The following is a 15123-nucleotide window of genomic DNA, read 5'->3' as shown; positions in this document are numbered from 1 at the left end:
ACCGGGCCACGCTCCTTCCCTGAGCGTCACTACTCCCTTGCGCGGCGCTCGGGACCCGTGCGGAGCATTTTTCTCCTCCCTCTCTTCCCGTCTGCAGGTGATCGCCATGATCAAAGGTTTACAGGTGCTGATGGGCCGCATGGAGAGCGTATTTAACCACGCCATCCGCCACACTATTTACGCCGCCCTCCAAGACTTCGCCCAGGTCACCCTCCGAGAGCCCCTAAGGCAGGCCATCAAAAAGAAGAAGAATGTCATCCAGAGGTAAATCTCTCCCTCCGCTTTCTCTTTTTACCCTCCTTTTGACCCCCCGTTTATTTTTAACGTTGGGTTTTTGACTCTCTTTCATCGGCGTTTCCCCCAAATCGTTTCGTTTCACCGTTACGGCTGTGCCGGCTACAGAACGGACCCGCGTTTTTGAGTCGTTTGTACCGGAGGACAGAAACGATCCCCGGCTTTACGTCCCGAAAATCATTGGATTTCATCGTTATTATTGTTATACAGAGAAGCAGCGTGGCTCAGTGGAAAGAGCCCGGGTTCAAATCCCGGCTCCTCCAATTGTCAGCCGGGTGACTTTGGGCGAGTGGCTTCACTTCTCTGGGCCTCAGTTCCCTCATCGGGAAAATGGGGGTGAGGACCGTGAGCCCCCAGTGGGACAAGCCGATCACCTCGTAACCTCCCCGGCGCTCAGAACAGTGCTTTGCGCGTACTAAGCGCTTAATAAATGCCATCGTTATTATTATTAGACTTTGGGCAAGTCGCTTCACTTCTCTGGGCCTCAGTTCCCTCGTCGGGAAAATGGGGGTGAGGACCGTGAGCCCCCCGTGGGACAAGCCAATCACCTTGTAACCTCCGCAGCGCTTAGAACAGTGCTTTGCACATAGTAAGCACTTAATAAATGCCATTATTATTATCATTATACAGAGAAGCGGCGTGGCTCAGTGGAAGGAGCCCGGGCTTTGGAGTCAGAGGTCCTGGGTTCGAATCCCAGCTCCGCCAGTCGTCAGCCGGGTGACCTTGGGCAAGTCACTTCACGTCTCTGGGCCTCAGTTCCCTCATCTGTAAAATGGGGGTGAAGACCGCGAGCCCCCCGTGGGACAACCTGATCGCCTTGTAACCACCCTAGCGCTTAGAACAGTGCTTTGCACATAGTAAGCGCTTAATAAATGCCATCATTATTATTATTATTATTATTATTATTATTATTATTATTACAGACAGCAGGCCTAGTAGCTCAACAAAGGATGGCCTTTAGGTGGGCACGCATATAATGTAGTAATAATATAATAATATTATTATTATTACACATAATGTTGCAATCATTTCCCTGCTAGTCAGGTGAGGTCTTATAATGATATAATAATATTATTATTATACATATTGTCGCAAACATTTCCCTGCTAGTCAGATGAGGCCTTCACTTCCCCAGTAGCCTCTTTTCTTTCAGGATTCCTCTAAGGTAATAATAATAATAATAATAATGGTATTTGTTAAGCGCTTACTACGCGCACAGCACTGTTCTAAGCGCCGGGGAGGGTACAGGGCGATCGGGTCGTCCCGCGGGAGGCTCACGGTCTTCATCCCCGTTTTCCAGATGAGGCCACTGAGGCCCAGAGAAGTGAAGCGACTCGCCCAGAGTCACCCAGCCGACAGCCGGCGGGGCCGGGATTTGAACCCGTGACCCCCGACTCCAGAGCCCGGGCTCTTCCCACTGAGCCGCGCTGCCTCTCCATATGTACCCCCGCGAGGTGCTCTCGGTCGCGCTGGCGAAGAATCTCCGGCGAACCTTCCTCTTGAAAGTCTGACCAGAGGGAAGCGCGGAGAGGAAACGAAACCGAGGCACGGGGCCCCCGCAGAAATACCCCGTGCGCGTCTTTAGCCCGTTTAATCGTCCCAAGGGTTGCGCGTAGCGTGAAAATAATCCGCGGGCCGTTGTGTTTAGCGTTCTTCAGGCCATCAGGAAGACGGTCTGCGATTGGGAGGCCGGGCACGAGCCCTTTAACGACCCGGCCCTGAGAGGAGAGAAGGACCCGAAGAGCGGCTTCGACATCAAGGTCCCGAGACGGGCCGTGGGCCCGTCTAGTACTCAGGTATTTCCGTCGGGTCCTCCGGTCGGCTCCGGTGGCGGGTAGCGCTCAACGATCCCGTTGGGATAAGTCGGTCGCCTCGAATCCGGGGACCGCTCCGATAAATCGCCACCCGGCCGGCCATCTGGTCGACATTCCCTCGTTTTCGTTCTCTTTCCGCCCGCGCCCCCAGGATAGCGGAGACGTCACTCTGGCTGAAATGGCAGTGACCCATCATTCATTCATTCATTCATTCATTCAGTCAGTCGTATTTATTGAGCGCTTACTGTGTGCAGAGCACTGAGCGCTTGGGAAGGACATGTCGGCCACACATAGAGACAGTCCCTACCCGACAGCGGGCTCACAGTCTAGAAGGGGGAGACAGAGAACAAAACTGAACATACTATCAAAATAAAATAAATAGAATAGATATGTACAAGATAAATAAATAAATCGAGGAATAAATACGTACAAACATACATACAGGAAGTGGATCAAACATTTTGCAGCGGAGCAGTGGCAGTAGTAGTGATAATATTTATTTAGCTCCCGTCAGGCGTCGCCGTTTCCCGACCGTTCCACCTCCCTTTTAGCGTGCGATTCTCGGAGCGTTTTATTTCCCGTGAATTTAAATAGCGCTCGGCGTGTCCGTCTGCGTGCCTGCCGAGTCTCCCTTCCCGAAAGCTCGGGTGAAGGATTCCGCGTCCCTGGAACCGTCTGCATTTTGCGTCTCCGTGTGTATTTTCGTTGCTTTAAAAACGGGCGACGGGGACGTCCACCCGCGGAACGCTGATCGGCGTGAACGGGGACGATTAAGCGAGTGGTTGGGTCGCTTCCGTGTTTTATCGATGTTTTTCCCTCGCTGTGGCTTCCTGACGCTCACGTGCCCGACCCCTCTCGCCCTCGCCTCCCCTCCGCTGAGCCCTTCCCGTCGTTCCCCTTTACCTGGGGGTTTTCCAAAACCCGACGTCAGCGCCCGTGGAGAGCCAAGAGGAAAAGACCGCCGGCGGTACCGAAACTCCCAAAATCTCCGTAACGCCGGAAATCGGTTCCTCCGGCTCCGAGCGGATAACGTTCTCTCCTTCGCGGTGGCCTTTCGCCCCTAACAGACTAACCCGTTGTTTTCCTCCTCTTCCGTCCACGTCCGTCTCCTCGCTTACCCGTGTGTCTTGATTAACGGATTCTCCCCCGCCTCTCCCTGTCTGTTGGTTTTTAGCTCTCCGTGGTGCGCAGTATGGCGGAGTCCTTAAACTCCGCCGAGCTGCTGAAGCAGCTCGGGTCTTTGGGAGCGGAAAAGTTGTCGCGTGCGATAAACGCGTTTCCGAGGCGGTCCTACAGCTATCCACCACTTTTAAACTATGGTGGTAAGAGCCGATTCCTTCTTCCGAGTCGTAGTTTCCGTCCTCTTTCGGTCCGTGGTTTCCGGCGGAGCGGAGCAGTCGCTTGCCGCGGTCCTCGCTCCGCGGCGCCCGACTAACGCGCTGCGTGTATTTCTCCCCCGTAACCGTTTCCGGGAACAATGCAGCTCTACATGGTGAGGACCATGTTAGAGTCCCTCATTGCAGACCGAAGCGGGTCCAAGAAAACGTTGAGAAGTTGCCTCGAAGGGCCCGCCATTATGGACATCGAAAAGTTTCACCGAGAGTCGTTCTCCTACACTCACTTGATAAATCTCAGTGGTAAGAGATGCGGATGATCCGTGTCCGGTCCGTCCACGGTGTCTCCGACTGCCCGCGGGGGACCGTCCTGACCCGGGACGCGTGCCCGCCGTGGCCTCTCCGGTTCCCGTTCCGTTTCCCCCGTCCGGGGCGGCCCCGGTCGGACCGCGGGCTCCGCGGCCCGGCCATCGGCGGCGGGCGCGCGGTCTTCCGGGCCGCGAGCGAGAGCCGTCGTCGGGCGGCGGGGATCGATCCCGGAGGCGGCGGCCCGTTCCCGAGTCGGAGCCCCGCGGGTATCCATCCGGTGACCCCTCTCCCGGGAGACGGGCCCGCCCGTTAGATTTAGCCGCGGCCGCGAGACGCTTCTGGCCTCTTCCCGTGAGCCCGACATCGTGTCGTCTCGTGTTTTAATTTCGTGGCCGGAGCGGGTGGCCGAGAACGGGAGGGGCCCGTCTGTTCCGGCTTCTCCTAAAGGCGTCGCTCGCTAAGGAGCTGGAAATGGACGCTTTAATGAAAGTGGGGTCTGTTGGGATTTTTTTTGCTTAATATCCTGTCGTTCTGCAACATTGTACTCAAAAATGCACTCACCGTTCTTCTCCCGGGCATCCGTTGGGGGTCCGTTTGTTTCGTAAAGGATTGATCTCAATTCCCTCCTTCCCCCTTTTTCCGTTCAAGGCTCTCGATACGGGAAAAAAACCCCCCGAGACCGGAGGGTAGTGACGCCCGGGTGCCTGATGCTCAGTGCTTAGAACGGAGATGGGCACACGGCGAGCGCTTAACGAACGCCGTCGTTATCGTCGGCGCGATTGGTAGCGAGCGGATCGGTCGGCACCCGTGGGCGGCCCGAAGCTGAAGGATTTTTACAGATTTCGGCTTGGGTCCTAAAAGTTTGATTATTTTTTCAGGCCGTTTTGGAGGGCCCCTTTTCCCGAAAACACGAGACGTGGGAACGGAGGGAGTTTGGGGATTCCTGATTCCCACCCGTAGGGATTTGGGGGGCAGTGTCGGTCTCGTCTCTCTCTTCCGCCTTTTCCTGATTGTTTTTCTCCCCGGCGTGGGGGGAACCGACGTCGAATCTTCAAGAAACCCTCCAGCAGTGCTGCGACCTGTCCCAGCTGTGGTTCCGGGAGTTTTTCCTGGAGTTGACCATGGGCAGGAGAATCCAGTTCCCCATTGAGATGTCGATGCCGTGGATCCTGACTGACCACATTCTGGAGACCAAGGAGGCCTCGATGATGGAGTAAGGCTTCCCGGCGGGTTTTCCTCGGCGCGGGGGACTTTTCCCCTTCGGCGGCGGCGCGCGGGGAAGGCCTCGGGACTAAAAATGCGGGACTCACCGGGAAAGGAGACCCGGGACGCGGCCTTCCCCCGGCCCCGGCCGCCTGCGGCGATTCCGTCAAGTCGCGCTCTTTGTATCCCATCATTGAATTCGGGAGCGGAATTTTTCCGGAGAGTGAAAATTCCAGCCCCATCGCGGCGTGCGGGAGTCCGTTCGCGGGCGGTCGGCGGGGTCCCGTGTGGGTTAAAATGTCCCCGCTTTCCGCGTGGTTGGACAACCGAATCCTAATGAATAGCCTTAGAAAAGAAAAATAATAATAATGATGGCATTTATTAAGCGCTCACTGTGTGCAAAGCACTGTTCTAAGCGCTGGGGAGGTTTCAAGGCGATCAGGTGGTCCCACGGGGGACTCACAGTCTTCATCCCCATTTTACAGATGAGGTCACTGAGGCCCAGAGAAGTTAAGTGACTTAATAATAATAATAATGACGGCATTTATTAAGCGCTCACTATGGGCAAAGCACTATTCTGAGCGCTGGGGAGGTTTCAGGGTGATCAGGTTGTCCCACGGGGGGCTCATAGTCTTCATCACCATTTTACAGATGAGGTCACTGAGGCACAGAGAGGTGAAGTGACTTAATAATAATAATAATGGCATTTATTAAGCGCTCACTATGGGAAAGCACTGTTCTAAGCGCTGGGGAGGTTTCAAGGCGATCAGGTTGTCCCATGGGGGGCTCGCAGTCTTCATCCCCATTTTACAGTCGAGGTCACTGAGGCCCAGAGAAGTGAAGTGACTTAATAATAATAATAATGACGGCATTTATTAAGCGCTTACTATGGGCAAAGCACTGTTCTAAGCGCTGGGGAGGTTTCAAGGCGATCAGGTTGTCCCACGGGGGGCTCATAGTCTTCATCCCCATTTTACAGATGAGGTCACTGAGGCACAGAGAAGTGAAGTGACTTAATAATAATAATGATGATGGCATTTATTAAGTGCTCACTATGGGCAAAGCACTGTTCTAAGCGCTGGGGAGGTTTCAGGGTGATCAGGTGGTCCCACGGGGGGCTCACAGTCTTCATCCCCATTTTACAGATGAGGTCACTGAGGCCCAGAGAAGTGAAGTGACTTAATAATAATAATGATGATGGCATTTATTAAGCGCTCACTATGGGCAAAGCACTATTCTAAGCGCTGGGGAGGTTTCAGGGTGATCAGGTGGTCCCACGGGGGGCTCACAGTCTACATCCCCATTTTACAGATGAGGTCACTGAGGCCCAGAGAAGTGAAGTGACTTAATAATAATAATGATGATGGCATTTATTAAGCGCTCACTATGGGCAAAGCACTGTTCTAAGCGCTGGGGAGGTTTCAGGGTGATCAGGTGGTCCCACGGGGGGCTCACAGTCTTCATCCCCATTTTACAGATGAGGTCACTGAGGCCCAGAGAAGTGAAGTGACTTAATAATAATAATGATGATGGCATTTATTAAGCACTCACTATGGGCAAAGCACTGTTCTAAGCGCTGGGGAGGTTTCAGGGTGATCAGGTGGTCCCACGGGGGGCTCACAGTCTTCATCCCCATTTTACAGATGAGGTCACTGAGGCACAGAGAAGTGAAGTGACTTAATAATAATGATGATGGCATTTATTAAGCGCTCACTATGGGCAAAGCACTGTTCTAAGCGCTGGGGAGGTTTCAAGGCGATCAAGTTGTCCCACGGGGGGCTCATAGTCTTCATCCCCATTTTACAGATGAGGTCACTGAGGCCCAGAGAAGTGAAGTGACTTAATAATAATAATAATAATGGCATTTGTTAAGCGCTTACTATGTGCAAAACACTGTTCTAAGCACTGGGGAGGTTTCAAGGCGATCAGCTTGTCCCACGGGGGACTCACAGTCTTCATCCCCATTTTACAGATGAGGTCACTGAGGTCCAGAGAAGTTAAGTGACTTAATAATAATGGCATTTCTTAAGCGCTCACTATGGGCAAAGCACTGTTCTAAGCGCTGGGGAGGTTTCAGGGTGAGCAGGTGGTCCCACGGGGGGCTCATAGTCTTCATCCCCATTTTACAGATGAGGTCACTGAGGCACAGAGAAGTGAAGTGACTTAAGAATAATAATAATAATAATGGCATTTATTAAGCGCTCACTATGGGCAAAGCACTGTTCTAAGCGCTGGGGAGGTTTCAGGGTGAGCAGGTGGTCCCACGGGGGGCTCACAGTCTTCATCCCCATTTTACAGATGAGGTCACTGAGGCCCAGAGAAGTGAAGTGACTTAATAATAATAATGATGATGGCATTTATTAAGTGCTCACTATGGGCAAAGCACTGTTCTAAGCGCTGGGGAGGTTACAAGGCCATCAGGTTGTCCCACGGGGGCTCACAGTCTTCATAGTAAGCGCTTAATAAATGCTATCATTATTATTATTATTATTCTCCGGGCCTCGGTTCCCTCATCTGTAAAATGGGGATGAAGACTGGGAGCCCCCCGGGGGACCCCCTGATCCCCTCCGGCGCCGAGAACAGTGCCTGGCACATAGTGAGCGCTTAACGTACGCCATTGTTATCATCACCTCCAGTGCTTAGTACAGCGCCGGACATATTGTAAGCGCCTAAAACCCACCATCTAAAAATCCCCCCTCCAAAAACGAGGAGAACCGGGGTGGACCGGGTGCGAGTGAATTGGATGAATTTATTACTCTATTTATTAATTTTATTTTGTTAATATGTTTTGTCGTCCGTCTCCCCCTTCTAGACTGTGAGCCCGCCGGCGGGTAGGGAAACCGTCTCTCGATGTCGCCGACATGTCATCATCATCATCAATCGTATTTATTGAGCGCTTACTATGTGCAGAGCACTGTACTAAGCGCTTGGGAAGTACAGATTGGCAACATCTAGAGACAGTCCCTACCCGACAGTGGGCTCACAGTCTAAAAGGGACTGTCATCATCATCATCATCATCAATCGTATTTATTGAGCGCTTACTATGTGCAGAGCACTGTGCTAAGCGCTTGGGAAGTACAGATTGGCAACATATAGAGACGGTCCCTACCCGACAGTGGGCTCACAGTCTAAAAGGGACTGTCATCATCATCATCAGCGATCATATTTATTGAGCGCTTACTATGTGCAGAGCACTGTACTAAGCGCTTGGGAAGTACAGATTGGCAACATGTAGAGACGGTCCCTACCCGACAGTGGGCTCACAGTCTAAAAGGGACTGTCATCATCATCATCAGCAATCGTATTTATTGAGCGCTTACTATGTGCAGAGCACTGTGCTAAGCGCTTGGGAAGTACAGATTGGCAACATCTAGAGACAGTCCCTACCCGACAGTGGGCTCACAGTCTAAAAGGGACTGTCATCATCATCATCATCAATCGTATTTATTGAGCGCTTACTATGTGCAGAGCACTGTGCTAAGCGCTTGGGAAGTACAAATTGGCAACATCTAGAGACAGTCCCCACCCGACAGTGGGCTCACAGTCTAAAAGGGACTGTCATCATCATCATCATCAATCGTATTTATTGAGCGCTTACTATGTGCAGAGCACTGTACTAAGCGCTTGGGAAGTACAGATTGGCAACAAATAGAGACAGTCCCCACCCGACAGTGGGCTCACAGTCTAAAAGGGACTGTCATCATCATCATCATCATCAATCGTATTTATTGAGCGCTTACTATGTGCAGAGCACTGTACTAAGCGCTTGGGAAGTACAAATTGGCAACATCTAGAGACAGTCCCTACCCGACAGTGGGCTCACAGTCTAAAAGGGACTGTCATCATCATCATCATCAATCGTATTTATTGAGCGCTTACTATGTGCAGAGCACTGTGCTAAGCGCTTGGGAAGTACAAATTGGCAACATCTAGAGACAGTCCCCACCCGACAGTGGGCTCACAGTCTAAAAGGGACTGTCATCATCATCATCATCATCAATTGTATTTATTGAGCGCTTACTATGTGCAGAGCACTGTACTAAGCGCTTGGGAAGTACAGATTGGCAACATATAGAGACAGTCCCCACCCGACAGTGGGCTCACAGTCTAAAAGGGACTGTCATCATCATCATCATCAGCAATCGTATTTATTGAGCGCTTACTATGTGCAGAGCACTGTACTAAGCGCTTGGGAAGTACAAATTGGCAACATCTAGAGACAGTCCCTACCCAACAGTGGGCTCACGGTCTAAAAGGGGGAGACAGAGACCAAACATACTAACAAAATAAAATAAATAGAATAGATATGTACAAATAAATTAAATAAATAGAGTAAAAAAATCTGTACAAACATATATACATATCTACAGGTGCTGTGGGGAAGGGAGGGAGGTAAGATGGGGGATGGACGAGGGGGAGAGGAAGGAAGGGGCTCAGTCTGGGAAGGCCTCCTGGAGGAGGCCTGTCCTTTCCAGGCGCTTAGTCCGGTGCCCCGCACCCAGTAAGCGCTCGATAAATACGACCGACGTCTCTCGTGTCGCCGACCTGTCCTTCCCAAGCGCTTAGTACAGCGCCCTGCACCCAGTAAGCGCTCAATAAATACGAGCGAACGAACGAGGGGGGACTCACACGTCCCAGGGCGGCGTGAGGGAGAGGAGGTTGGCCCGGGGGGGGGGGGGGGGGGTGAAATCCGCAAGGAACGATCCGGAGCTCCGAGGTGAAGCCGGATTTCCGTTTTCCAGGTACGTCCTCTATTCGCTGGACCTCTACAACGACAGCGCCCATTACGCGCTGACCAGGTTCAAAAAGCAGTTTCTCTACGATGAAATCGAGGCGGAGGTAAGCGGGGCGCGGGCCGATGCCCGTAAAGCCGGTCGCACCGGAGGCGGGAATCTCCCTCCGCGTATCAACGGGAAAAAAAAAAACCCGTCGGAACACCGATTCCGGGAAGGCGTTCATTCATTCAACCCCGGCCGAACCCCTGTTCCGGGAAGGCATTCATTCATTCAACCCCGGCCGAACACCTGTTCCGGGAAGTTATTCATTCATTCAGTCAGTCATTCACTCTGGGTGAGTGGAGTCATTCATTCATTCAGTTGTATTTATTGAGCACCTACCACGTACAGAGCACTGTACTAAGCACTTGGGAGAGTACAGTAGAACAGTAGACACATTCCCTGCCCGCAGCGAGCTTACAGTTTAAGCAGCTTTATTATTCTCATCAAGGGAGTGTATCTGTGTATTTTTCTATTGTACTCTCCCAAGCGTTTAGTACAGTGCTGTGCACACAGTAAGCACTCGACAAGTACAATTGAACGAATGAATGCATGAATGAAAGTGCCATGGAGTCGTTTCTGATTCATAGTGACACTAGGATGTCACTATTCCCTTCCTTCCTCTCCTCCTCATCCCCCTCTCCGTCCCCCCCATCTTACCTCCTTCCCTTCCCCACAGCACCTGTATATATGTATATATGTTTGTACAGATTTATTACTCTATTTATTCATTTATTTTACTTGTACCTATCTATTCTATTTATTTTATTTTGTTAGTATGTTTGGTTTTGTTCTCTGTCTCCCCCTTTTAGACTGGGAGCCCGCTGTTGGGTAGGGACCGTCTCTAGACGTTGCCAATTTGTACTTCCCAAGCGCTTAGTACAGTGCTCTGCACATAGTAAGCGCTCAATAAATGCGATTGATGATGATGATGATGATTTATTGAGCGCTTACTGGGTGCGGGGCGCCGTGCTAAGCGGACAAGTCGGCAGCATCGAGAGACGGTCCTTACCCGACGGCGGGCTCGCAGTCTAGACGGGGGAGACAGAGGACAAAACAAAACATATTAATAAAAGACATAGAATAGATATGTACAAGTGAAATAAATGTCTGTTTACCGTTGTATTTTCCTCGCCCAAGCGCTCAGTACAGCGCTCTGCCCACAGTAAGCGCTCAATAAATACGACTGATTGATTGATTGTTGCCAAAGCGTGTGGCCCTGGCGGAGCCTTGCGGCATCCCTGGGAGCGGGTGTGAGCGATTGGAAGTTCGTCCGCAGGGAATCAATCAATCAATCAATCATATGCATTTTCCTCGCCCAAGCGCTCAGTACAGCGCTCTGCCCACAATAAGCGCTCAATAAATACGACTGATTGATTGATTGTTGCCAAAGCGTGTGGCCCTGGCGGAGCCTTGCGGCATCCCTGGGAGCGGGTGTGAGCGATTGGAAGCTCGTCCGCAGGGAATCAATCAATCAATCAATCATATGCATTTTCCTCGCCCAAGCGCTCAGTACAGCGCTCTGCCCACGATAAGCGCTCAGTAAATACGACTGATTGATTGATTGATTGTTGCCAAAGCGTGTGGCCCTGGCGGAGCCTTGCGGCATCCCTGGGAGCAGGTGTGAGCGATGGGAAGCTCGTCCGCAGGGAATCAATCAATCAATCAATCATATGCATTTTCCTCGCCCAAGCGCTCAGTACAGCGCTCTGCCCACAATAAGCGCTCAATAAATACGACTGATTGATTGTTGCCAAAGCGTGTGGCCCTGGCGGAGCCTTGCGGCATCCCTGGGAGCGGGTGTGAGTGATGGGGAGCTCATTGTCCGCAGGGAATCAATCAATCAATCAATCGTATTTATTGAGCGCTTACTGTGTGCAGAGCACTGTACTAAGCGCCTGGGAAGTCCAAGTCGGCAACATCTAGGGACGGTCCCTACCCAACAGTCTAGAAGGGGGAGACGGACAACAAAACAAAACATATTGACCAAAGAAAATAAATAGAATAGATAGGTACAAGTGAAATAAATGTCTGTTTACCGTTGCATTTTCCTCGCCCAAGCGCTCAGTACAGCGCTCTGCCCACAATAAGCGCTCAATAAATACGACTGATTGATTGATTGTTGCCAAAGTGTGTGGCCCTGGTGGATCACTGTGGTATCCTTGGGAGCAGGTGTGAGTGATTGGAAGCTCGTCCGCAGGGAATCAATCAATCAATCGTATTTATTGAGCGCTTACTGTGTGCAGAGCACTGTATTAAGCGCCTGGGAAGTCCAAGTTGGCAACATCTAGAGACGGTCCCTACCCAACAGTGGGCTTACAGTCTAGAAGGGGGAGATGGACAACAAAGCAAAACATATTAACAAAAGAAAATAAATAGAGTAGATATGTACAAGTGAAATAAATGTCCGTTTCAGGTTGCATTTTCCTCTCCCAAGCGCTCAGTACAGTGCTCTGCCCACAATAAGCGCTCAATAAATACGACTGATTGATTGATTGTTGCCGAAGTGTGTGGCCCTGGTGGATCACTGTGGTATCCTTGGGAGCAGGTGTGAGTGATTGGAAGCTCGTCCGCAGGGAATCAATCAATCAATCAATCAATCGTATTTATTGAGCACTTACTGTGTGCAGAGCACTGTACTAAGCGCCTGGGAAGTCCAAGTCGGCAACATCTAGAGACAGTCCCTACCCGACAGCGAGCTCATAGTCTAGAAGGGGGAGACAGACCACAAAAGAAAATAAGTAGAATAGATATGTACAAGTGAAATAAATGTCTGTTTACCGTTGCATTTTCCTCGCCCAAGCGCTCAGTACAGCGCTCTGCCCACAATAAGCGCCCAATAAATACGACTGATTGATTGATTGTTGCCAAAGTGTGTGGCCCTGGCGGATCACTGTGGTATCCTTGGGAGCAGGTGTGAGTGATTGGAAGCTCGTCCGCAGGGAATCAATCAATCAATCAATCATATGCATTTTCCTCGCCCAAGCGCTCAGTACAGCGCTCTGCCCACAATAAGCGCTCAATAAATACGACTGATTGATTGTTGCCAAAGCGTGTGGCCCTGGCGGAGCCTTGCGGCATCCCTGGGAGCGGGTGTGAGTGATGGGGAGCTCATTGTCCGCAGGGAATCAATCAATCAATCAATCGTATTTATTGAGCGCTTACTGTGTGCAGAGCACTGTACTAAGCGCCTGGGAAGTCCAAGTCGGCAACATCTAGGGACGGTCCCTACCCAACAGTCTAGAAGGGGGAGACGGACAACAAAGCAAAACATATTAACAAAAGAAAATAAATAGAATAGATATGTACAAGTGAAATAAATGTCCGTTTCAGGTTGCATTTTCCTCTCCCAAGCGCTCAGTACAGCGCTCTGCCCACAGTAAGCGCTCAATAAATACGACTGATTGATTGATTGTTGCCGAAGCGTGTGGCCCTGGCGGAGCCTTGCGGCATCCCTGGGAGCAGGTGTGAAGTGATGGGAAGCTCGTCCACAGGGAATCAATCAATCAATCAATCATATGCATTTTCCTCGCCCAAGCGCTCAGTACAGAGCTCTGCCCACAACAAGCGCTCAATAAATACGACTGATTCATTGTTGCCAAAGTGTGTGGCCCTGGTGGATCACTGTGGTATCCTTGGGAGCAGGTGTGAGTGATTGGAAGCTCGTTGTCCACAGGGAATCAATCAATCAATCAATCATATGCATTTTCCTCGCCCAAGCGCTCAGTACAGCGCTCTGCCCACAGTAAGCACTCAATAAATACGACTGATTGATTGATTGTTGCCAAAGTGTGTGGCCCTGGTGGATCACTGTGGTATCCTTGGGAGCAGGTGTGAGTGATTGGAAGCTCGTCCGCAGGGAATCAATCAATCAATCAATCATATGCATTTTCCTCGCCCAAGCGCTCAGTACAGCGCTCTGCCCACAATAAGCGCTCAATAAATACGACTGATTGATTGATTGTTGCCGAAGCGTGTGGCCCTGGTGGATCACTGTGGTATCCCTGGGAGCAGGTGTGAGCGATTGGAAGCCCGTTGTCCGCGGGGACTGTCCGTTTCCCGCCGTATTTTCCCCTCCCAAGCGCTCAGTACAGCGCCGCGCACCTCCGGGAACGCCGTCCCCAACCGGCCGCGTCCTGTCTGTCGCCCAGGTGAACCTGTGCTTCGACCAGTTCGTCTACAAATTGGCCGACCAGATATTTGGCTATTACAAGGTGGTGGCCGGAAGGTAGGTACGGGCGCGGGGGCCGGGGCCCGGGGGGCGGCCGCCGCCGCGTCCCCCGCGGGGCTTTTTTGGACGCCCCATCCGCCCCTCTTCCCTTTCCCGCCCCTTCTCCCGGGATCAGCCTGCTCCTGGATAAGCGGTTGCGCTCCGAGTGCAAGAACCAGGGCGCGACGATCCACCTGCCGCCGTCCAACCGCTACGAGACCCTGCTGAAGCAGCGGCACGTCCAGGTGGGTGGCGGCCTTTGGGTCGGTGAAAAATAACAATAATGACGATAATAATATAATAATGACGATGATGGCACTTGTTAAGCGCCTAAAAATAATAATAATGTTGATGACGGCGCTTGTTAAGCGCTTACCGTGTGCCTAAAAATAATAAGAAGAACGATGACGGCACTTGTTAAGCGCTTACCGTGTGCTTAAAAATAATAACAGTGATGATGATGGCGTTTGTTAAGCACTTACCTTGTGCTTAAAAATAATAGTGATGATGATGGCACTTGTTAAGCGCTTACCGTGTGCTTAAAAATAATAATAATGATGATGGTGGCGTTTGTTAAGGGCTTACCGTGTGCTTAAAAATAACAATAATAATGATGATGGCATTTAAGCGCTTACTGTGTGCTTAAAACTAATAATAATAATGATGATGGCGTTTGTTAAGCGCTTACTGTGTGCTTAAAACTAATAATGATAATGATGGTGGCGTTTGTTACGCGCTTACCGTGTGCTTATAAATAATAATAATGATGATGGCTTTTGTTAAGCGCTTACCGTGTGCTTAAAAATAATAATAATAACGATGACGGCACTTGTTCAGCGCTTAACGTGTGCTTAAAACTAATAATAATAATGATGATGGCGTTTGTTAAGCGCTTACCGTGTGCTTAAAAATAATAATAATAATGATGGTGGCATTTGTTAAGCGCTTACCGTGTGCTTGAAAGTAATAATAATAATGATGGTGGCATTTGTTAAGCGCTTACCGTGTGCTTGAAAATAATAATAATAATGATGGTGGCATTTGTTAAGCGCTTACCGTGTGCTTAAAAATAATAATAATGATGATGATGGTGTTTGTTAAGCGCTTACCGTGTGCTTAAAAGTAATAATAATAATGATGGTGGCATTTGTTAAGCGCTTACCGTGTGCTTAAAAATAATAAT

The 15123-nt window shown here is 50.7% G+C and overlaps 1 protein-coding gene across 1 annotated transcript in view; it reads left to right on the top strand.

Annotated features, from left to right (window-relative positions):
- The window catches only part of LOC119927160 (cytoplasmic FMR1-interacting protein 1-like), a 97666-nt gene that overhangs the window by 63581 nt on the left and 18962 nt on the right, over nucleotides 1–15123 (top strand). The window contains exons 13-19 of the mRNA XM_038745697.1: nucleotides 98–264; nucleotides 1943–2090; nucleotides 3592–3745; nucleotides 4808–4964; nucleotides 9698–9794; nucleotides 13882–13958; nucleotides 14077–14185. Coding sequence (XP_038601625.1) covers nucleotides 98–264; nucleotides 1943–2090; nucleotides 3592–3745; nucleotides 4808–4964; nucleotides 9698–9794; nucleotides 13882–13958; nucleotides 14077–14185 — 909 coding nt within the window. The remainder of the gene's footprint in view (nucleotides 1–97; nucleotides 265–1942; nucleotides 2091–3591; nucleotides 3746–4807; nucleotides 4965–9697; nucleotides 9795–13881; nucleotides 13959–14076; nucleotides 14186–15123) is intronic.

This window comes from Tachyglossus aculeatus, chromosome 4 (genome assembly GCF_015852505.1).
Source record: "Tachyglossus aculeatus isolate mTacAcu1 chromosome 4, mTacAcu1.pri, whole genome shotgun sequence".
Lineage (NCBI taxonomy): Eukaryota > Metazoa > Chordata > Mammalia > Monotremata > Tachyglossidae > Tachyglossus > Tachyglossus aculeatus.
This window is presented reverse-complemented; position numbering and strand designations above follow the sequence as displayed.